A 23,833-nucleotide genomic window follows, 5' to 3' on the forward strand; every position below is an offset into this window, starting at 1 on the left:
GGCAGAGTGCTATATTTCATTGCTTTTCCTAACTTAAAATAACATACTAATAATCTTATTTAAGTCAACTCAGTTTGCACTCATTTTTTCCTTATTTCTAAAATTGTTATTCATACATAATTAATACGTAAGTAATATATACAAATGCATTGTAACATCATAAATATAAAACCTAAAGATATCCAAATGATAAAATAAGAGGCAGTTCACACAAGGTTGTTTCTAGGTTTATGCTTGACTGGTAGAATTATTAGATATTTCTTGGAAGAGCATATTGTGCAAAGTATTGTGTTTTCTTACTATTCCTTTATTTTTGTAGCTAGGATTAAACCTGGGGCCTTGTGCCTGATCAGCGTATACTGCCCTGGACTCTACTCCCAGCATTACATGTTGCCTTGTGACTGCTCAGTTGGACACTCTTTTGTGTATTGTTCTTTCTGTTTTAGTTACCAAAAGAAACAACGGAATTGGTTTGTACATTTGGCTTTATAATTTGGATATTACCCACCCTATATTTCTAATCAAACCATTTCAAATTGAAAATGGGAATGAGCAGAATATATTAAACTGTAGAAGTTTCACAATGAAATCTATCATTTGTTGAATATAATAGTCATGCCTATAACTCAGCTTCCCAGGAGGCTGGTACAGGAGGATCACATGCTTTAGAACAGTTAACATGCACAATAAGCTCAAGAGACTTGGCAAAAAATGAAACTTAGCAAGACCTGTTTCAAAATATTATTGATTAGTGGTTCATTTTGGGATTGGGCACCAAAATTGAAAAATAACTTGAAGTGTATATTAACTAAGTCACTAACAAATATTTGAATTTACTCCAATTATTTTTTATTTTATACCTATTGATAAAAATAACAATATCACCCCACTCACAGCCCTTAGTAATCTATATCTATTATTCTTCAAAATTTTAAAAATCTACATTCAGATGAAAGAATCCAGTATTGATATTTTGTGGGGCTTAGTCTTCCTGATAATTTTCCTGCACCTTCTTTTTTCTTCCCATTTTGAGGACCCACAAGTTTTCTCTGTGATCCTTTCCAGAGATTGTTACCCTTAAATCTGGTGTGCTTTGTTTGAAATAATGTCCAGGTCTCTACTATGATGTAAAATATACAGAACTAATTAGGGCATATATCTTTATTTTGAAAATACAATATGCTATATTTTTAAATCATTGTTTTACTGAACTATGCAATTATATTCTTTCTAGAAAATTACTGAAGTTCTTACATGTAAACATGACATTATTAAATCTGTGAGAAGCAACAAAACCAGGAATGTTTCACTATGATAATTTATTATGTGACTGGAAGAAAAAAAGATCAAAACTACATACAAGCTTGAGAAAGAAAAAGTTTAAAACATTCTCTGTGTTACTGTGACAAAAAACCCATACTTGTTTTTTGTTGTTTATTTTTATAGGATAAAAGAAGAGAAGAGCCTGTGGCATGCCACTCAATCTTTCAGGAAGAAGATAAGTATAGATCCTGTGCATTTATGACTTGAATGAAGGTCATCAATTTTGATTTGGAGTTCTAAATGTGAGAATACATTAGCACCTTAACATGTGTCTTTAAAGCCCTCTGAAATATTTGCAACTTCACCAGCAACAGCAGAAGAGAAGCACCTTTAAAAGCATGTATACCTATGATGAAAATAATTATGAACTGAATGTACTCCTTCAAATTCCTGCTCTAAAGTCTAATTTTTATCAACATTCTACATGGTTAACCAATAAAATTCATAAATTTTGTCAAGTTATACATGATTGTGTCGTCTTCTGGACTCAGTTTATCTGTTCTGACCAGTTGAGGTAGTTCACATAGGGAGGTCATGTCTAATTTTGTTTTTTTTCCTGTTTGGGAAATAAAGATATTCTATGCTTGTGAGTATGACTGTTGCTCTGCAGATGGGCTAGAGTTCAAAGAATGTAACACCGTATTATCATAAAGTGTTGACGTTTATTTATTATAGCACCATTGAGACATTTTGAAGTTGGAATTGGTAAAAAAATAAAACAATAGCATTTGAACTGTATTGGGTGGATGAAACAGCAAAAAATTGTATACTTTTTTTTTTGACAAATTATGCTTTTTCCAAAAGTTTGGAAATAAATAACTGGAATTTAGCTGGTCACTTGCACTGGTTGACAAGATTAAAACAAGAGGAACACATGGATGTGGATTTTGTTTTGCTGGGATTTCAGAGAGTTTGGCTTATAAAAAGCAAACAGGGCCAATGTCCACACCAAATTCTTGATCAGGACCCCCAATGTCATAGGGTGCAATATCTATGATGGGCAGTCTCATGGCCTTGCGTGTTTGATATACAAAGACTGTCTTGCTCCATTCCCCAGTGTGTTTCTATTCAAAAGAGAGAAAGTTGTGTAAGAAAAAAATCATGACATTACATTATTGTTACCTACATATTTTCCTAACTGATCACATTGGAAAACTGTCTTCTGATCTCACAAGGCAGTTAGTATACATAGTAACTTCTAGACATATGAAAACTTATGTATTTAAAGTTTTAATATTTTCAGTTGATAAATAAGATTGTTAATCAAAGCCTAGAAAGATTCAAAAGTTAACCCAGAAGGGAGATGGCCACAGGCTAACTCATTCACAAGCCTGGTTCTGATTATTGCTGCCACACTATAGTTGACTTACAAAGAAGTATTTGAGTCACCCACAACAGGAGTGGCTAGCATTAGAAATGAATGCCCCCTTTTAATGAATTATGAGAAAAAAGAAGAGATCTTAAATCAGACTTTACATTTTTGAAGCAATAGTTATACCAGACAGACCTTATATAATAGTATGTGTAATTTACAGTAAATATTCCAGTTATCAAAGTTGTTTTATGATATTAAATTTCAATCATTTTCCTTTCAACTGGTTTTCATCTAGAAGTTGAGGGGTATTCAATTTTTAAAATATTTAACATTTTCTATAGCAAATAAGTAGATGTTATATAATTCCTCCCTCCAGGCAGCTTTTGTCTTTCTTACTGGTTTTATTTCTTATTCTCAAAATAGCTTGAATAACTAAGCAATAAATTCTGAGTTCATTTGCCATCCTACGTGAAAAGACATTGTTACTTACAGTACAACCATCCTCTAGAACTGTGTAAGTGAATTTGCTGTTTCCTTCAGCCTTGAATTCTCCTTCATTTGATCCCATCAGCTTCAGAGACTTCTTTACATTGCCACTGGCCTGATCCATGTAGGCAATACTGTTTTTGCAGTGGTATGTAATATTCTGGGAGGCGCGGCTGGAAAGAAGTCTAAGGAATGCCAGCTGCACATCAAGGACATCTTCAGGAAGATCAGGAGGGCCATAGCTGAACTATAAAACAAAAGTACATCTAAACTTGTGACTGAAACCTAGGGTAACAGATTCATACAACACTAGCATAGACATTATATTATAACTTGTTCACATACATTATATGATATTATTGTATGCAAAGGCAAAGAAAGTTAGCAAGTTAAAGAAAGGTGTTTACATGTAATGGACCTAGTATAATTTAGTCTTTTATAGAAATAATAATTGTCTTATCACGTGAGTGTTGGGGTGTTCTACTTAGTAACCATAAACAAAAGGAAAAAAGTGTTAAGTAATAGGCATATCTCAGTTTAAAAGGTATATCTTTTCTTACCTGAAAACCACCATTCATAGATTCTCCAAACCAAACATGTTTCTTCTCAGCACCAGAGTCTGTCCACCAGTGCTTCCGTGGGACAGTCATGGGACTGGCATTTACGCATGTTTCCCCGGTTTCCATGTTACAGAATACTTTTATAGCATCCATCTTGCAGCCTTGGTTAGGATCAACCCAGTATTCTCCTGAAACATCACCAAAGAGATAATGGGAATTAGGTATAAAATTTAGAAGTGGAGGCTGAACCAGAATATTTGCTTGTTACTTGGTTCAGTGTTGGAGTACTAATGTATCTATTTGAACTATATACCACAACAGGTTGGTATTTCTGAAGTAAAAAGGTAGTAAGCACCATAAAAGCAGGAAAATAAAAAAACTACAATGTTACCATTGATTGATGATTTACAGATTGGTGTATTTTGTCTAAGTATCATCTTTTGTTTTAAAGATAACACTATAGTCCAGATTTATAGCAGATTTTAACTTAATTGGTACTTATTTCATATTTTAAGTAATGCCCAGAAGTTAGTCTGAGTAAAAGCAGTGGTCTATCCCAAGATATTTAAAATCTTAACATAATTTTGAAATAACATTTCAAAATTTGAAAACATAAAGACTAATTTTATATAATAAGTATATTTTGGTATTGAAAAATAAAATTAGACATGTCAAAGTAGATAAAAACAGGAGTGATTTTGAAAAGAGAAAGAGTTTGAAATTTAATAATTAATTCATTACAATAAATTCTTTAGATGTGTAATATAATAATAAAAATAGTAAAATTATGCTTATCTAACCATAGGAATAAGATGACATATGCTACTTGTTCATTTAAATCACTTTTGGTTTGGTATTTACAAATATTTGTGTTAAAATTTCTATAGAACTGCCCATAGAGTTTCTTATGTTTGAAATGTTTTGCAGTTACTTATGTTATACCTCAAATGCTCCTTCAAAGATTGTTTTTCCTCTTTACTATCAAGCATGTTCCACTCAATTAACAAAGTTTTGATAGTATAAGAGCTTCAGAATATTTTCCATTAGTAAAATTTTCTTGGCCAAATTCTAATGTAGGCAGATTCTCAGTAAGCGTATAGCATGAGAGACAAGACTTGAACATACCGCTCTTAAGTTCAGGGTGGCAGAATTTCAGGTCTCTGCAATTCCGAGCAGGATTTTTTCGAGAACCATCAGGGCTGATAAGGCTCTCTAATTGTCCATTAACAGACTTTAGTGAAGACATAATCTCCTCAGTGTTGATCTTGAAGTCCATTGGATCGTCTCCATAATATGGTGAAAAGCCAGCAGACTTTTCACCCCCAACTCCAGCAATGGCAGCAGCACCCCCACCACAGCAGGGACCAGGGGCACCAGGGGGTCCAGGGGGTCCTGGCTGTCCAGGGTGGCCTGGTGAACCCTAGATAAGTAAAAATATAGACCACAGAAGTGTTTTTTCTTTGGCCTCCACTGAAGGATGGTGTCACTTGTGTAGAAAAATAAATCATAAGCAATCCACATGTGTTGTGACAATTAGGTTAAATAAAAAATATTTGGAATGTTTTGTAGTCTCATTATTGTCAATTTGTAACATATGATTTGTAACATACAAATATGTTATCCTATTGCATAGGAGTAAGTAGTATTGAGCACAAACATCATCATTTTCTCTTTATAAAGATGTAAGCAAATAGCCTGGAAGGCGCAATATTGACATGAGAAGGAATAAGATAGGGATGTCATCTTCAGGGCTCTAATTTTGCTTCTGACTTAACGGTTGTCATATGTCACATGTATGTTTGTCAATACAATGGCTTGTTATTACATTTGTTCCAACACTGTATAGTCAGCAGGCATTAGCCATGATTTTATCAGTAGCAGCACAGAAGGTTTGATAGGTCATTTAATCAGTAAATCAGTAAAACTTCTGCAGAAATAAAATATCTGTGAGTTCTCTGATGTGAGACCAGCATGGCATAATTTATTTGGTTAGTTGAGTACATATCATTTTATTAATATGTCACTCAACAAGGCATATATATATATATATATATATATATATATATATATATATTGGCATAAATGGTCTTAATGAAATCAAGAATGCATTAAATTAGCTTTCACTTTCTAAAGTAAATGACTATACTGTTTACTTCAGTTTACAAAGAATGCAGTATTTGTGAAACTTTGTATCACAGCAAATTAAATCATGTATGTATTTGCATTTTTACCTCAGATCCTCTTTCACCTCTGTTGCCTCTAGGCCCTGGCGGTCCAATGGGACCTGGATGCCCACTTGATCCATCTTTTCCAGGAGGCCCATGTGGTCCAACTGGTCCCTTAAGAAATGAACATGATGATGTTATAATGCTAAAATATATTTCTGCCTTGTAAACATTTTGAAATGTTCACCTTCCAATGTACTTCCGTGACACTTACTCTGGGACCTGCAGGTCCTGGACTACCAACTGCACCCTGGTGACCAGCAGCACCCTGGAAAGCAAGAAGGAATAGAGACCAGTGAAGAACTCCAGGGCTTAGGGAAGGGACCATTCATGACCTTTGGAGGACCCAATGATCAAGATGAAACAAACATTTCTCTAATTCATTGTTTCACGTGAAATTATTACTTTAAATAAGCCCTTTTGTTCATGTCTCATCTCTCCAGTCCGCCTCATTAGTCATGCAGTGAAGGAGAACGCCTAACAGTAGATGATGCACTTACGGGAGAGCCTGGGGGACCTGGATTGCCAGGGAATCCTCGATGTCCTTTGATGCCATTCGAGCCACGTTCACCAGTTTCACCTTTGTCCCCTCGTGGACCTTGGGGACCCTTTAAAAATATATTTTAAATTAAGGTCATTATTGTACAGACATATTTAGAAGTTAAAATTGGTATTATACTAAATCTATTATAATCTATAGAATTGTATTAGCTTTATAGTAATTATTATATAGCATTCTATTAGATTTATAGTAATAAATGTATTATATTATCTTAGCTAGAAATCTCTATTAAGAGTAATAACAAAGACTGTTTCCACTTTAATTTTTGGATTGATAATTGTAATTCTCATGATTGATGTATGTATCATTACCTGCATGGAACTTTTAGACACTGATTTTTTTCTGTGTCATCAAATGAAAGTCTCTATTTTCACCATAGTTACATATCTGTTATTCTAACTATTTTCTAGAGATTTCAGAAAGCAACGGGGTGTTTCTTATACTCTAAAATGAGTTTTAAAGCACAACAGGACAAATGTCTAATACTTACAGGAGCACCCCGAGCTCCAGCAGGACCCGGAGCACCAGAGGGACCAGCAGGGCCCTAGAACACAAGCAAACAATTGAACAACTGCACTTTGAACTGAATCTTATCACTGATTCAACTCCATTTTAAAAAGTTGATTGTATAGGGAGGACAGGAGGATGTGAGAGGAATGGGTGAGGGGAAACATACTGTATAAAAGATTAGTTAAAAATTATTAATTAAAAATTAAATACAATAAACATTTCTGAAATTTTTTTTCAAAGATGAAAATAATTTTTTAAAAAATGCTGACTTCATTGCAGTGGGAACATAGTACACATACTATTATTGGAAGCTAGAGTCTGTAAATTCTGACTTCATTCCCACAGCAAACAGATAGCTGCCCAAATATACCAAAGGAAATCAGCACAGATATATCACAATGGCAAAAGTACCATCATATTGCCCCACTCCAGTCTCTCTTTGAGGGATGAGGACATATATCAAGAGAAGCATTATATTAGAACTCACCGTTTCTCCTCTTTCACCACTTTTTCCAGATGGACCAACAGGACCAGGTGGGCCTGGATGACCAGGAGCACCTGGGGCACCAGGAGAACCATTTTCACCACGATCACCCTGGAACAAATTCACGAATTTCACACAAGCATGACAGCAATAGGATTAAATTACACATGTTTACTGTACATGAATTTGTTATACCTTGCCACCAGGAGATCCGTCTCGACCTGGCTGACCATCTGATCCAGGGTTTCCCTGGTTAAAAGAAAGTTAAAAGAGAGCTTTTACTCTTCTCAAAGATAATTTATAGTTTGTATACAAAGTATCACATACCATTAAGGCAGTTTTGAACAAAGAATATTTTAGCAAAATTTCTATCCCTGTCACATCTCCATTCCCTTGTTGCCCTTCTATCCTAGTGGAAGCCAAAGTTGGTTTTGGTGAAAAGAAATTGCACATATTACAAAGTGGTTTAACTCTTTGAAGACCGTAATTCTTTGGCTGATATGTTAGATTTCCATTTTTCTAAAATTTCACAAAATAATATAAGGAGAGTACTAATAAAAGAAAGCCGAGAAAGATTTTTAAGGACAGCTAATACATAATTTTTGAGAAGGGGGATTTAAATTTGTTATGAAAATCTAAAATAAAACTTTATTTAATATTTCCATACTAAATATATCTCTCAAAAATTACATAGCACTCTGTTCAAATATATTTTGTTAATATAAAATATTAATTAAAAATTAAGAATAATCACTAATGAATAATGAACATTTTTATGCAAAATTGAATCTTGTAATTTTGCCTATTAACTCATTTACTAAATTAATTTGTGGTTACGTTCTCTTCACTACTGAATATATTGGGAAATGTTCTTGGTCATAGGCCTCTATATTATCCTAACTTACAAAAGATTGATTATCAGAGAGGGAAGGAGAACCCAGCTACATGGACACATTTTATTTAAATCTCCTACATTTAGTGGACCTTTCTTTAACTAATAATTGAATTTCAGACTGAAGAGATGGTTCAATGGCTACAGGTTCTTTCAACTAAGCCTGATGATTTGAGTTCAATATCTTGGTTGCTATAGGGCAGAAGAGGAGAACTGACCCTGAGAGCTGTCCTCTGACCTCCATCTGTGCACCATAGTTTCTATGTGCTCATATGTATACACACTAACAAACACAATTTAATAAATACAATTTAAAAATATAACAAACAATTTCAACATTTGCTGACTGGTTGAATATTATTCCTGACTTGCTACTTACATCTCTTCCAGGTTCGCCAGCTGTACCAGGCTGACCAGGAAGACCTTGAGGTCCAGGAGGACCACGTTCCCCATTATGGCCACTGGCTCCTGGTTTTCCACTTTCACCCTGTGGACAAAGAAATAAAAGACACTTGACTTTGAGATTCCAACTAATGAGGTGTTACCAGACTGGAGAGTGAAATGTGATTTAGTCAGTTTCTATTGATGTTTACTTTTCTTGAAACTATGCCCTTCATAAGAGAAAAATGGGGAGCAAGGGTGTTGGATTTTCCTAATTGCTCAGGGATTCAGAATAGTAAAATGTTCTTAACCAGACCACAGTTGATTGTGAAGAACAGAAACTTATGAGGACAGCAAGAAAAATAATGATAAACTATCATCTCAATGACCTTTAGAATCAGGATTTATTAGAAACTTGCTGTATATGCTAATTACTGTTAAATTTCCTGAAATTACTTTCTGACATATTTTGAACAAGGTGCATAAAATTTTATTACTGTGAAATCTGCTGCAAATGGACTTATGCTAACTTATTTATTGAATGAATATTCAGATACTAAGCACTATCGTGTTCTGGTAAAATCAGTGAAAGGAAACCAAAAGTTTTGACTTCAAGAGATGGGTAATTTACATCAATTAAAGTATCATATATTTATGAGATGAAACAGTCTCTCCCTTCATAGTTATAGTGAACAAAATGAAGAATGCTCACAGGTTTCCTAACAGTGGTGTTTGAGAAAGTAATATTAGTTTTCTATGTTGTTGGCTTGCTTGTGTATATATTCAAAGTTTGTTTATGACCTGCTTTGCCTGTGTGATTTGGGAAGATTTAATAAAAGTTTTGTTTTTGCAAGCCTAAGAATGTCAAGAAGGTAAGCTCTTTGATAATTTACACTTTGATCAGAAACCCTTTTATATTGACATAGCAAAGAAATCTCTATTCCTATGAAGAGAAGCAAACATCAGAGGCAAGGTGACTACACTTACCTTGATACCCTGAGGTCCAGGGCTACCCCGTGGACCTGGCATGCCTGGTGGTCCAGCAAGACCTCGTGCTCCAGTTAGCCCTGCAATTCCAAGTGGGCCTGGGGATCCCTGTTGCAATAGATAAGGAACACTCAGCTTATTGTTACAGAGTTCAATTTCCTTTATTATGTTTGTTATCAGAATATGTGGTCTACCAACAAAACAGTGAAAGCACTCACCGGAGGACCCTGAGCACCAGGTGGCCCCTTCTCTCCAGGTTGGCCAGCATCACCTTTGGGTCCAGCTACTCCAGGGTTGCCAGGAGAACCACTGTTACCTGCAGGACCTGCAGGGCCGTCTTTGCCAGGAGCACCACTGGGTCCTGGGGGCCCTGGATTACCCTGAAAATAATTTAAATTTTAACATGGTAGAAATAGTCTTTTTACTTTCCTTGCCTTTTACTTGTTTTTGATTTGATGTGGGATTTGGTAGATGCCGAATTTAGTAGGTATCAACATATCACTTTTCTTATTGTAGACACATTAAGTCTTTTTGTAAGTTACACTAGAAAAAAAAAAAAAAAAAACCTGAAGAGTGCTTACATTGTTGCCAGGAGGACCAGGAAGACCACGTGCACCGGGAAATCCAGCAGCACCCTGTGAAATGTCAATGTACTAATTAATGCAAAACTAGAACAAAAATCTGTAAACACATAAATACGAAGAGAAGGAATGGATCAGGAGTTGAATTCTATCTCAAAGTCATTTAGGGTTTGCCAGCTTCCTTTGAATTTACAAAGAACTACCAAACAAAACAAAACAAAAACAAAAACAAACACAAACCAAGCCAAACCTTGACTATTATCATATTCTCTCTGTTGCTTTTGTGCTATTATGTGGTCTTCACATAGATTGGAATCAATAAATATGTTCAATAACGGTCATAGAGTATTGGCTAATAGAATGCATACTCACAGGACCACCAGGACTGCCGCGTTCACCCTTTACACCCTGAGGACCAGGAGGACCCTAAACACAAATGAGAGGAAAGGAATATTGAGTAGGGTAACAAAATAAAATCTGAGAAAAGCATTAAGCATTGGGAAACTAATAATACTCCCTGAAGAGATTAAATTAGCTAACCTATGAACATATCCAAGCTACTGAAATGAAAATTATGAAGATTATATTCTCCTCCCATCACACAAAAATCTCACATGAGATATTAACTTAGTAATAAAGCAAAATGTCTTACTGAATGATTTAACAATAAGACTTACAGCAGGTCCAGAACCACCAGGGGGTCCTGCAGCTCCAGGAGGGCCTCCTTCACCTTTCTCTCCAGGGGCACCTCTTTCTCCTTTAGCACCTGGTTCACCATTCTGTCCCTGCACATAGCAACAGTAACCATCTGTGAGTAAACTTCTTTCACAACATTATCATTGTTTCTCTTTAAAACATAGAACAGTTTTTTTAAAAACTGAGAAGTTGTTGCCATCAAATAGGGATAGGAGGTTCCCTGAAGATATGCCAAAGCAAAATCAGTCAAAATACTGTGGTAAGAGAAGAAGATGGAGGAGAAGAAGAAGGAGGAGGAGGAGAAGGAGAAGGAGAAGGAGAAGGAGAAGGAGAAGGAGAAGGAGAAGGAGAAGGAGAAGGAGAAGGAGAAGGAGAAGGAGAAGGAGAAGGAGAAGGAGAAGGAGAAGGAGAAGGAGAAGGAGAAGGAGGAGAAGGAAGGAGGAGGAGAAGGAGAAGGAGAAGGAGAAGGAGAAGGAGAAGGAGAAGGAGAAGGAGAAGGAGAAGGAGAAGGAGAAGGAGAAGGAGAAGGAGAAGGAGAAGGAGAAGGAGGAGAAGGAAGGAGGAGGAAGAGGAGGAGGACAAGGGAAGGAAGGAGGAGGCAGATGAGGAAGAGGAGGAGGAGAAGGAGGGGGAGGAAGAGAAGGAGATGGGGAAGAAGAAGAAGAAGAAGAAGAAGAAGAAGAAGAAGAAGAAGAAGAAGAAGAAGAAGAAGAAGAAGAAGAAGAAGAAGAAGGAGAAGAAGAAGAAAGAAGAAGAATAAGCAATAAGAAGAATAAGAAAGAAGAAGAAGACGAAAGAAGAAGAAAGAAGAAGTGTTTTGCCATGAGGAAGAACATCTTCCTAAGGGCCTTGAATTTGAAATGAGCATCATGATGCTGCATAAGGAAGGGTTGGTGTTTGAGCTGCCTAAAAATGGGATAAAATAGTTTCAAATGGTAAAGTGGCTGAAGAAATACTGGAACCAGAGTAACTTGTATCTGACAGTTTTCAGTAAGATGGTGAAATTAACATTGTGTCATTCATGCTTAGAAGTCCATACTTACAGGAGCTCCTGGGAAGCCAGCAGGTCCTGGAGGGCCATGTTCACCTCTCTCACCCTGAAGTAAGGTATATTATTAGTTACAGTGAAGGCCTTATCCACAGGGATTAGGCGTCTCTGTATCTAAAGCTCTCGTTTACTTCTTAACATTAGAAAGGAACAGCACAACAACTGTTGATTTCTTCTGCCTCTGAACTGGGATATAACTTGCAAGGAATATATCGACAGTGTTCAAATATTTAATATACTTACATATATAACTTCCAAGTGTAAAGTATTTAAAATTTGGCAGAAGGGTAAAATATCCACTAATACATTGATTAAATAAACGCACTTGCTGTAGCTTTATCTTGATTGCTAAGTCTTTTTAGGGGCAAAGTATTTTTGATTTGGAAGAAGCTTTTGGCAAAGATTAAGAGATGCTCATTTAGAAATATATACTGTTTTCAATTTGTGTACTTTCCCCAGAGTTTTTCAGTAAATAAGGTATCTCAAATAATCTCATGTGGACTTTAACATTATTAAATATTTTATTGCATTTCATATATTTTAAACATAGAGCCTTAAGCATGAAAATCAGACTTCTAGGGGCAAAGTCACTAAAGCTATGGACTGTGTGGGGTTAAGAGAATGACGAAAAAGCCTTTAACACTTACAGGGCCACCTCGAGGTCCAGCTATACCCGGAAGTCCAGGGGCACCACCTTCACCCTGAGAAAAGATCAAATGGTGTTGTTACTGTTCTATGTCTGTTAAAGAAAGGATTAATTTTTGCTTCCAATAGTGAGATTACCTTATCTCCAGGCTGACCAGCTGGGCCAGGGGGACCAATAGGACCAGCAGGACCCTGCAGAAAGAAGTGTCTTTAGTTTTGAAAAAGCAAACACCATTTCTTGTATTAATCAGAGTGTGGGGACATTCATTTACTAAAGTGGATAGATTTTTGTTCTCTCATGGCTCAAATGATTTTGTTCATTGCTATGTACAAATATGAGAATCTAGTAAGTGCACTCACTATTCTGTATGATTGAAGAAGGTAATTGAATTAAGTAACTTGACTGAGTCATTTTTTTAACCTTAATTAGAGAAGATAAATAGGATGTGATAAAGTATCTCACAGTAACATTTTTAAAAAACTATTTCTTAGCAATATTAATTACTTTGGATTTCATTGATACATTATGATAGCCATTCCTTGCTTTTATCATATTTGTAATGGTTCTCTTCATACTTAGGTCACTGTAGGACTATCAGGAAGTGATAGATGGAAGCTGAGGGTTTAAGCAGTGAAGTGATCAGTGTTGTTTTAATGTTCAGAACTTTGTAACACGGTCTCATTTAATGAAACAGTGAAAGCTGAAGAAGGGTCTACAACACATTGCATATACCCAGGGCTCATTTCTCACCGATGTGAATACTCACCCTGGGCCCATCCTTTCCTGGAACTCCGTCAGCACCTGCACCACCTGCTTCACCCTGCCAATCAAAAGCAAGTGTCAGCAGATAACAACATCCCCAGGGAAAGTCAGCCTAGCATAGCAATCCGCAGGATTTTCTGGGGTTGGAGCTGGTATTCTGATTGATATTTTTTTTAATAAGACTCTATGTCAAAATTCACTTAAAATAATAACAATAATTTTGAAAATAGTTTTTGGTGTCATGGCTTTCCTTTAATCTAGAAGCTGTGTTTTATTGTAGAATCAAGATAAAACTAAAAGTACCTTTTCACCCTTTGGGCCAGGACTCCCAGGAATCCCTCTCTCCCCTGGCATCCCTTGCAGACCAGGAGAACCAGAAGCACCAGGGGGACCAGGGGGACCAGCAGAGCCCTGCAATGAAGAGATATATGACAGATGACAAGAAAGCAATTGAAGTGCATCTTCTAACATCTAGGGAAATCAGAAACTACAGTTACCTTTCCTCCCTCAGGGCCAGGGGGTCCAGCTCCACCTCTAAGCCCAGGAGTTCCTGCAAGTCCAGGGGGTCCACGTTCTCCAGGGGCACCAGCATCACCCTGTCATTGAAAATGTAATGTCCATATTAGAAGCACATTGTCAGAAAAGAAAAGCACTGGAAATTATGTAGTTTTGATTATGTCTACTAGGTTTTTATGCTAGAAATTTTAATTTTGAGAATTTTATAAGTATAAAACTTTGATTAGTTGTTCAAGAACAAATGAAATGTGTACATTTCCTGATTAAAGTAGAAATATCTTTAAAGTAATTACTGTTATTATTCAGAGAGGTAAAGTTTACGCTTTTGCCACCAGGACAGATCTCTGTAGGGAACCCATGCATTAGCTGTATTTCCCCTTGAGTGGTACAGTCTGTGGTGCTTATTAATGTTAGAATATTCAGATGGAGCAAAAGTAATGCATTGGAAGTGCTTGCAGTTTGCTTACATGGATTTACTAAACATTGGCAATCACATTTTTCTAAGCAAAGAACCCTCTAGTTCAATGTACTTTTAAACAATTTCTCTAATCAAGTTGCTCCATAACATGATTTAAAAAGTTAAAGAAATTACCTTGTTTCCGGGAGCTCCAGGTGCACCAGCTTCACCCTTTGGACCCTAGGAGGTCAACATTATGTATGAATTTGTCAGTATGCACAGCACAGGTATAAACAACATTGACAACTGTCAGGACTGTATATTGTGCAATTGTTAAATCATAAAGCTATGCATCTTAATTCTGTTGTTTTACATAAAATTTAAGCTTTGTGTAAGCAGCATTATAAGTAACTCATGTTTGTTTTGTTGTTATTTCTGAGACAGGGTCTCATGCAACTCAAACTCATTTAGCCAAAGATGACCTTGAACTTCTGATAATCCTGCATTTCTCCCCAAAAGAAATGGGAAGAGAGGCAGACATTTGATTTATAATCTTTTAAAGATTTCACCCAGTGTTTCATGCATGGTAGCAAGCACTCTATCAATTGACCTACACAATCAAAACTCAGCTATTAGAATATACAGAGTTGATAATAGATAAACAGATTTTGATTTTTTTCACTTAGTTGCTATTTTTTTTTAAATAAGATTCAACTTACTGGTTCACCTGGTTTTCCATTTTCTCCTGGAGGACCGCTGGTACCAGGTATGCCCTACAAATCAACAGAATTACACTCTGTGTGATTACTTCAAACATGGCTATGGAAAGCTTTTTATATGTGATTGTATTTTTCTAGGTAATGACATGATTTTCATATTTTTAAAGTACAAAATGTGACAAATAGAGGATATTTATATCTTAGAAATCTATGCTCATATGTATACATGCATATATGATAGATAAGGACAGATGAAAATAGATATATGGACTTTTTATTATAACAGAAAAGTATGTGCATATAGAATGTTAGGACTTCAATTCACTTTTAATAATTTTATGTGTGCATTCTAGAATACCAATAGAATAAAACTACTATTAATGTTTTATTTCAGGATGGAAGAAAAACTTAAAAATTAAGTTTCAAATGAACATGTAGCATGGTCACAAAATTTTAATGTATATTTATGCAATAAAAATAAGTATAAAAAGGAAATATGGAATTGTCTGTTAAAAGCTAATAACATTTGAAGAATAAGCTCTTACTTGTAATCCTTGTGGACCAGGGGGTCCAGAGTCTCCCTTGTCACCAGATGGGCCCTATGTTCAGAAGCACAGTTATACACTCCATTGAAAAATTGTCATTTCCTAGTTAGTCTACAGTCTACCTCTCAGCAGGCCTATTGCTTACTTTAAAATGTAAGAATGTTAAGAGTAGGGAAATCTTGGTCTATAGAAGATATTCAAGCACATTAATACAACATATAATTAATGCCAACATTTAACTTGATAATGAGATAAGAAAGTCGGATAACTGCTTGGCGAAATATTATGACACACTGATAGAGAAAGCATACTTTCTGAACTCTTGACCTTGTTCTACCCCCACCCTACCTCTACCTTAATTATATGAATGCTTACAGTAGGTCCTGGGGGACCCTGAGGTCCAGTCTCCCCGTTCTTTCCAGCAGGACCCTACAAAATGACAGTTAGAGAAGCAAAATGAACACATATAACAAGGAAGTACTGAGGCTGAAGATGACTGAAAGGATTAGAAAACCAGAGATAAACAAAAGCCACATACTGGAAGGCCAGGTCCTCCAGGGCCACCCCTTTCTCCATTCTTGCCAGGTGCACCCTAAAGAAAAAAGCAAGGGTTTACATACTTAAAAACGTCACTATTCAAAGTCCATACCTCATTTTTGATCCTGCTATACATGCAAAGCCCCCCCCCACACACACATCCCAATTATGTCTCTGTACATGCTACTTAATTGTAAAATATTTTTTCATGTTTAAAGGAGGCTAAGTATTGGGTGTTTTTGCATTTTTATATAAAGGGTAAAGACATCTGTCAAATATTTATTGAAGGAAGTAATTATAGAACTTACATCATTTCCTTTAGGACCAGGGAAACCCATGACACCAGGCTGACCTCTGGGACCAGATGGGCCAGGAGGACCAGGGCGACCACTTTCTCCTTGACTTCCCTAGTTAAAAAAAAATGCCATAGTCAGGACTTGATGAACAAATAATCTAAGTATAATATACATACATGTACACATACTCAAATCTAGCCAATGCATGCATTCCATTATTTATTGGGTTAGTTAAAAGAGACATCATAATTGTACATACAGGAGGTCCTGGTTTCCCATCATTGCCTGGTCCGCCTGGGCTTCCGGGCATACCCTAAAAATGAGAAATATAGCAGTCAGGTGACTTAAAATGTAAAAGTACAACATACTTAACATATAAAACTTTGAGATTTTTGTGTTTATATATATCCTTGTAAATTTACTCCCTATTTTCCGTTTAAAAACTCATCCTAGTCAAATATTTAATTTTATTCTCTTCCTTGATCTGTCTTGACCCATGTTTTCTTAAAGGAATTTGGTTTGTTTACTTTGATACATTTGAAAGGTATCATTTGGTTGAAGTTTTCTTTAACCTGAAATTATTTGTATTGTCTTTCTTCTTACCACCTTACAGTATTGTTCAAACAAATGTGTCTCCTCACCCGTATCCCTGGACTTCCAGGGGCTCCATCTCGGCCAGGTTCTCCAGCTACTCCTCTGGGCCCCGCAGGACCTGGGCCTCCACGCTCTCCGGCAGGACCCTAAGTTGTGAGATAACAAATTTTAAAGATTTTTGATTGACTTAGACATTGACAATACATAATCTATAACTATTGGAGTTTTTGGCCTCTCAAGGAGAGTTTGTGTGTTGCTGAGTTCTGTTCTATAAAATCATCTGTTTTAGTTTGGTTTTCATCTTGAAGAAAAATTGAGGCAACTATGATGAATATTCTATGCTTATAACCAATATTATCAATTGGACTTAACTCATTTTTGCACTTAATAAGGGCATTTAATGATTAGAAGTTCGACCATATGTGCAGGTGATTTCTATGATTCTTTCAGTGACTCCGAGTTTAGTGACTTCTCATCATGATGTCACATACATGAAGTGGCTTTAGTTCATCATGTAGTCATGGAAGTATCAAAGTAGGGGCTAGAGTCACAAAATGATGATTTGTGTTTTATTATCCTGATACATTTCCTTCAGATATTTATTCTCCCATTAAGGGTTTAACATATGGAGGAAATATCTATTTGTAGTAATGGCATTTAGGAGCTGAAGTATTTACCTTTTCTCCTGGGACGCCATTTGGCCCTGCAGGTCCTCGGAAGCCAGGAGCACCCTGGAAACAATCACAGTTAATTATTTCAGTATAAAAGATTAAAAGCTGTTCATACTTCATAGGATGCAATATAGTTATTCTTGTATTACTAAGTTCTTTAAACAGAAGGTGGGAATTAAGTTAGTGGTAGAGCGGTAGAGCATTGCCGTCAAACATGGCATGGTGTCATTATATAAAAACAATTCAACATTATAGGCTTTCATTGTCCCTTAAACTGGTGTGGTGTTTCATATCTCTAATGTAAGTACTAAGGGAAGCTGAGGCAGGAGGATTGCCATTAGTTTGAGACTAGCTTTGGCTACAGAGTAAGGGCCTAGCCAGCATAGTGTGTAAGAAAGATCCGGTCACAACAAACAGGAAAACAACAACAACAAACCAAAGGGTACTATGTCCCAAAGGTGAAGCTGATATGAAGCAGATAAAAAATGGAAATCTACCCTTTCTCCTGCGGCTCCTGGAAGTCCGTTTGCACCAGGTTCTCCAGGTGATCCATCTTTGCCATCTTCGCCCTTAGGTCCTGGAATTCCTGGGGAACCAGCTTCGCCCTAACATAAAGAATTGTGACTAGATTTTGTTGAGAAACTTACTTATTACTTTCTCATCACTTTGCAGTTTTCTGAGTAGCTGAGTCTGTTGGCTTAGTACTGACCCGTTCACCACGAGCTCCTGGCTCTCCCTTCGCACCGTTCTTGCCGGGTTCACCCTAAAATGAAACAAATACTCCATGTAAAAACAACAACGATTTGTTTAACAAAATAATAATTAGCCAGATGTTATACAGCTAGAGAGAGAGCTGTATAAATTAAACCTAGAAGGAGCAAAAGGAATGTCAATATTTTGTTATGAGAGTTAGTAAAAACTTCCAAGCATTGAAGTAGAGACTAACTTACTGAAGGACCTCGTTGTCCGGCTGCACCATTAACTCCTGGGGGCCCAGGGGGACCCCTAGCTCCCATCAGTCCAGGAGCTCCAGGAATGCCAGCTGGACCCTAAAAATAACACAAACACTATCATTAGCCAAGCTTGGACCTTTGTTTCTACTCTCTGGGTTAAATACTTAATTCTTCTGTGTGTGGATGAGCTGAGGGTGAGGCAGCTTACCATTTCACCTTTTCCACCAGGACTGCCATTATTCCCCGGAGGGCCCTAGGCGCACAAGGAAAGAGAGCATATTATCAGAAATGCCAAGAGCACATGTATTTGGAGTCCTCTGTTTAGAGACTGTATCAACAGACAGGTGTGTAGGAAAAGTTATGAATTAAATTAGATAGATACTTGGTCTAAATTACTAAAAATACTGGAATAAGGGAATTTTTTAGTTTTGTTTATTTTCTGCTTGGTGGTTAGTGTAAGCAACCTGCATGGACGGGCTCAGCCTAACAGCTTGGCTTCTCTTTTATCTGCTACTTACAGGAGGCCCTTGAGCACCAGCATGTCCCTGTGGTCCAGGTTCCCCTCTTTGTCCTGGAGAGCCATTTGAGCCAGGAGATCCTGCAGGTCCAACCTCACCCTAAAGAGTCAAATGCCAGCATGTCAGTTTTCCTTTTCACTTTTAATATCTTAGTCTTCAGCTCTATTTAAACTCATTTCCCTAATGCTATGGTACTATTAATACTATAATTAAAACAAAGGATTATTAGTCATAAGAACAAAGGACAAAGGTAAATATGGGTCTGCCCATGATCTAGGTGTTTCCCAGAAAAGATGTTGGAGAAATTTGAAGCCCTCAGAAGAGATATCAGGATGGTAGAATGCTAATGAGAATATTATGTGTTATATACATGATATACAGTATATACTATATATCATGCATCATATATAGTATATACTATATATATCATATACTACATATATATACACACATATGTATGAGAGAGAGATTAAGATAAGATTGGGGATTTAAAGTTTTCTGTAGATGAAAATATACATTTGATTATGTTACTGGTCAGTTTTGAGAAACAATCCAATGAATTTTTGTCTATATTTATACATTCTTCTAAAGAACTGTATGCTTACCTTAGCACCAGGGGATCCAGGGAACCCTGCGGTTCCAGGAGGACCAGGGGGACCCTAAAACAATGTAAAATTTGCATGTGATGAAAGTTGATTAGACTGAACATCTAGAATAATCATCAAATGAAGTCTCCTATGAAATAATATACAAACAATCCAAAAGACACTATGTAAATGAAATAGAGTTTGCCATCCACATATGAATACTCTATAGAAAAACATTGTGTTAGATAAGAAAGTGGTTAAATCTGAAGTTAGAACATCAGTATTCCTATATGCTTTTTCATAAATCCTGTGACTAATGGGATTCATACTTCTGAACTTTTGTACTCTTTACCTCATAGAGATAGTATCACCATTTATTTTGCATTTCTCTTAATTGGCATGTCCAATATTGGATATTAAACACAAGTGTCATACACATGTCAACAAATGACTGAAAATAATGGGCAAGGCTGGAAGCAGGTGTAGTTTATAGGGGTCAGTAGGTTGAACTGTATTTTGATAGATACTATCTAGTATGACACCTACAAATTGTTTCCATTTTCAAGGCTAAAAGTAATCATCAAGAAGCAATATGGGTTTTCTATATAACAATATAATGTAATATGTAATTCACAATCTTTAAGCACTATGGAACAAAGCAGGATTGGATATAAAGTTACTCACTGGTTGTCCATCACTGCCCCGAGCACCATCATTGCCTCGAGCACCCTACAATGAGAAGTTTGTCTCATTATTTTCTTACTTATGAAATATTAATTAAAAGTAACATTAGACTACAATTCAAGATCAATTAAACTGAATTTTTCTCAAATATATTATAGAAAGTGAAGTTAGTCTTGACCATTTTCTTCATTATGAAAGTTTAGTTACAAGTAATGTTATAACTACAATTCAAACTGAGTTGAGTTGAAGTTGTCTCAACTATATTAAAATCCACTAACTCGTCACACATTTTTAGAGTCAGTGTTAGAATATTGAGTGGCATGTACAGGACTAGATTCTGGGCATTTAGATTTGAATATGAATATGTGGCTCTAATGAATGTATGAAACTAACACCCCAACAACCATCTAAATTATGAGAGAGAGCAATTGCAAGACATTCCTTTCCGTATCATTACATCCAAAGCGTGACTGAACTGAAGTTGAAGACAGGTGTTCGTTAGAGACCACCCCCACTTTCATCTGGATACACTGTAGCAATACTCACAGCTGCTCCAGGAAGGCCTGGTCGCCCTCGCTCACCAGGAGCCCCTCTGGGACCCTGCAACCAAAATTGAAAGTATGATCGTTAGGTAAAGGTGACATGTGCAAGAACAGCTGGAAAGGAGAAAGGCAAGAGGGTTGATTGGTTAATACTAATACTGATAATCACAGGAAAGAAAACATAATTACCATGGGGCCAGGAGCTCCGTTGTCTCCTGGAAGACCATTTTCACCCTAGGGATATGCAAAATGTTACTATTTTGTGCAACAGAAACCTTGAAGTTACTTATTTTGCATCACAGAAAATACTACGAAAAGTGTGTCGTTTACTAACATCAAATTGCTAAAGGAATTTGGTTTTAATTACCAGATATTTAAGTTTCTGCATTTTAAATATGTAATGGCTAAACATATTATGTATTAGACATGCTGAGATGCACAAACACTTTTATGCCAGATTCTTTGTTATTAGCTTTCCTGGAAGATTTAAGATTTACATATACTTATGCAATGGCTATATGAAAAAAAAAAAAAAAAAAAACAGTTTTAAGACAAAGTTAGAGCCCATAAGATAAATCTTAACATAGCTCCAGACTCTAAAGAGTTTACTCATGAGCACAGTGTAACCCAATTTACCTTCAATCCGGGAGCACCTGTTTCTCCCTTTTCTCCATTGCGTCCATCAAAGCCCTAGAAATATTTTTAAAAAGAAAAATTAGTAAAATTTGTTAACAACTCAGTATAGTTGGTAAGTTTTACACTGAATTTTCATTACTGTTTTTTATTATATATGGCTATATATAATGATAATTTAAATCAAGTACAGTATTTTGAACTGTTGAAGACATTTGACATAGTTTTATTTTTAAAAAATTAAAGTTAATAAGAACATTCAATTTATTATGATTAGAAAGTTGCCTTACATATAGAAGAGTAAAACCTAGTTTGGTGGATAGTGTTCTTAGGTTGATAGATTTTGGATGGATTGACTTTACCTAAAGTTTGTTAAAACTAAAAATGCTCTGTCCATTTATAAATTATACCTAAATTCATGAATACAGGGCTAGGATTAGGATCACTTACTCTGTGTCCTTTCATACCAGGGAATCCAGGCATGCCAGCTGGGCCTTTGATACCCTAAAATTAATGAATGGGAAAGATGTTAATTAACTTTCAAATCAATATCCAGTAATAAAATCCATTTACTTTGATATTTATTTCAATTTTATTATTTGTTTTCTTGAAGTTAAAGTTAAAATATTGTGACTGTTCTAGGTAGTTAATTTAATGAAGACTTACTGGAGGTCCAGGCAGTCCACGCTCTCCAGGTCGTCCAGGTCTTCCTGACTCTCCCTAGGCAGAGAAATAAAGAATATATAAAAGCTTATGTATGAGGAAATGTGGAGTGAGTAGGATTGGACTGAGCATATAGTTGTGAGATTGTATTTTTTCCAATTATTTATTTATTTAAGACACAGTCTCCCTAGGTAACTCTGGCTGGTGCTGTACTCCTGAACCTTCCAGCCACACCTCTATAGTGCTGAGATTACAGGTGTCACCTGCTTAGTGTGACATCAGTTTTCTCAATAGAAGGACTGAGGGAGGCTTCTCCCACCTTGACATAAACCTATGAAGAAATAGTACAAATGTCTCACTTTCCTGAAATGTTCAGATCTTTCCCAAACCAATAAAAGGAATTTACCATTAGAAGTTAAAGAAAATAGAATATTTAATATTTATAAATTTATGCTTATAAAGTAATGATATTAATATATTGAGTGTATGTGGCAAAATGTATAGAAAAAATATTCTGCTATTCCTGGAATGAAAATAAAGTAGATCTGAGGGTTCTATTAGTTTAGAACTTATCAAATGATGTATAACTTTGTGAATATAACACAGTGATTACTACTTAAATGCAATGAGAATATTCTGAAAAGTGAAAAACAACCATATCATCACACAGTGATTTGGAGATACAATAAATTTTACAAGATTTTTCATGAAGATTTCAGTAAGAGAATGTGACTCTCCATCAAATTACCCTAGAAGCAATAAGAAGTACTGATCAGTCCTAGACATAACCCTTAAGAAAGGTAATTTGCAACTAGGACATCCAGTTTAAAGTACTGTGGGAATCCTCCCATCTCCTAATATGAGCTAAAATGTTTGTTGGGTACAATTTTTTGAAAAGGGTTTATATTTCTAAGATTCTTCTGTAGTAGAGGCATGTAAGGCAGTTTGTCATTCAAGGTGAATGTTGCTTTATTTCTATTCAACCTATAAGTACTTACATCCTTTCCAGCTGGACCAGAAGGACCAATAGCACCAGGAGGTCCTGGAGGGCCCTGAAATAAGAAAATAGAAACAGAAATAATCAATATTTTATGTTACATTTTGTTGTTGTATGATACGTATATTCTGGAAGCAAAGGTGTCATTGAAACACCCCTCTCTACTCATCATTAAAATTATCCTGAATTAATATTATACCTTCATTATACTTAAGTCTTAGTTTTGACTAAATTTTAGTGAAAAATTTAAATATCATGTATCTGTGTCATACTAAATAAATAATAATACAAATAAATAAATATTTGTATTTCTTTATTTTGAGATATTGACTATACAAAAATATAAAAACATTTCTCAATATTTCAAAATATTTTGTTAAAATAACATTTATTTTACTTTTTGGATACTTATATAGCATATTATTCTGGGATATTCTTCTCTTTCTCTCTGTTCTGTGCAGATGTATGTATACATGTAGGCACCATGGTAGAATATATATAAGACAAATCTACGGAAACATTA

The 23,833-nt window shown here is 35.8% G+C and overlaps 1 protein-coding gene across 1 annotated transcript in view; it reads right to left on the bottom strand.

Moving 5' to 3' along the window:
- Positions 1–1,965: 1,965 nt before the first annotated feature.
- The window catches only part of Col3a1 (collagen type III alpha 1 chain), a 35,522-nt gene continuing 13,654 nt past the window's right edge, over positions 1,966–23,833 (bottom strand). Inside the window, exons 8-51 of the mRNA XM_034497343.2 lie at positions 23,312–23,365; positions 22,317–22,370; positions 22,101–22,154; positions 21,654–21,707; positions 21,207–21,251; positions 21,022–21,075; positions 20,476–20,520; positions 19,810–19,863; positions 19,205–19,303; positions 18,895–18,939; positions 18,684–18,782; positions 18,443–18,496; positions 18,231–18,338; positions 17,740–17,793; positions 17,110–17,208; positions 16,728–16,781; positions 16,481–16,579; positions 16,174–16,227; positions 16,011–16,064; positions 15,636–15,689; positions 15,091–15,144; positions 14,567–14,611; positions 13,956–14,054; positions 13,762–13,869; positions 13,463–13,516; positions 12,834–12,887; positions 12,698–12,751; positions 12,046–12,099; positions 10,984–11,091; positions 10,679–10,732; positions 10,307–10,360; positions 9,944–10,105; positions 9,726–9,833; positions 8,737–8,844; positions 7,661–7,714; positions 7,469–7,576; positions 6,962–7,015; positions 6,410–6,517; positions 6,124–6,177; positions 5,916–6,023; positions 4,810–5,104; positions 3,685–3,872; positions 3,129–3,371; positions 1,966–2,387 (exon numbers count right to left, since the gene is read on the bottom strand). Of these exons, the coding sequence (XP_034353234.1) occupies positions 2,241–2,387; positions 3,129–3,371; positions 3,685–3,872; positions 4,810–5,104; positions 5,916–6,023; positions 6,124–6,177; positions 6,410–6,517; positions 6,962–7,015; positions 7,469–7,576; positions 7,661–7,714; positions 8,737–8,844; positions 9,726–9,833; positions 9,944–10,105; positions 10,307–10,360; positions 10,679–10,732; positions 10,984–11,091; positions 12,046–12,099; positions 12,698–12,751; positions 12,834–12,887; positions 13,463–13,516; positions 13,762–13,869; positions 13,956–14,054; positions 14,567–14,611; positions 15,091–15,144; positions 15,636–15,689; positions 16,011–16,064; positions 16,174–16,227; positions 16,481–16,579; positions 16,728–16,781; positions 17,110–17,208; positions 17,740–17,793; positions 18,231–18,338; positions 18,443–18,496; positions 18,684–18,782; positions 18,895–18,939; positions 19,205–19,303; positions 19,810–19,863; positions 20,476–20,520; positions 21,022–21,075; positions 21,207–21,251; positions 21,654–21,707; positions 22,101–22,154; positions 22,317–22,370; positions 23,312–23,365 (3,762 nt within the window). The 3' untranslated portion in view covers positions 1,966–2,240. The remainder of the gene's footprint in view (positions 2,388–3,128; positions 3,372–3,684; positions 3,873–4,809; positions 5,105–5,915; positions 6,024–6,123; positions 6,178–6,409; positions 6,518–6,961; positions 7,016–7,468; positions 7,577–7,660; positions 7,715–8,736; positions 8,845–9,725; positions 9,834–9,943; positions 10,106–10,306; positions 10,361–10,678; positions 10,733–10,983; positions 11,092–12,045; positions 12,100–12,697; positions 12,752–12,833; positions 12,888–13,462; positions 13,517–13,761; positions 13,870–13,955; positions 14,055–14,566; positions 14,612–15,090; positions 15,145–15,635; positions 15,690–16,010; positions 16,065–16,173; positions 16,228–16,480; positions 16,580–16,727; positions 16,782–17,109; positions 17,209–17,739; positions 17,794–18,230; positions 18,339–18,442; positions 18,497–18,683; positions 18,783–18,894; positions 18,940–19,204; positions 19,304–19,809; positions 19,864–20,475; positions 20,521–21,021; positions 21,076–21,206; positions 21,252–21,653; positions 21,708–22,100; positions 22,155–22,316; positions 22,371–23,311; positions 23,366–23,833) is intronic.

This window comes from Arvicanthis niloticus, chromosome 3 (genome assembly GCF_011762505.2).
Source record: "Arvicanthis niloticus isolate mArvNil1 chromosome 3, mArvNil1.pat.X, whole genome shotgun sequence".
NCBI lineage: Eukaryota > Metazoa > Chordata > Mammalia > Rodentia > Muridae > Arvicanthis > Arvicanthis niloticus.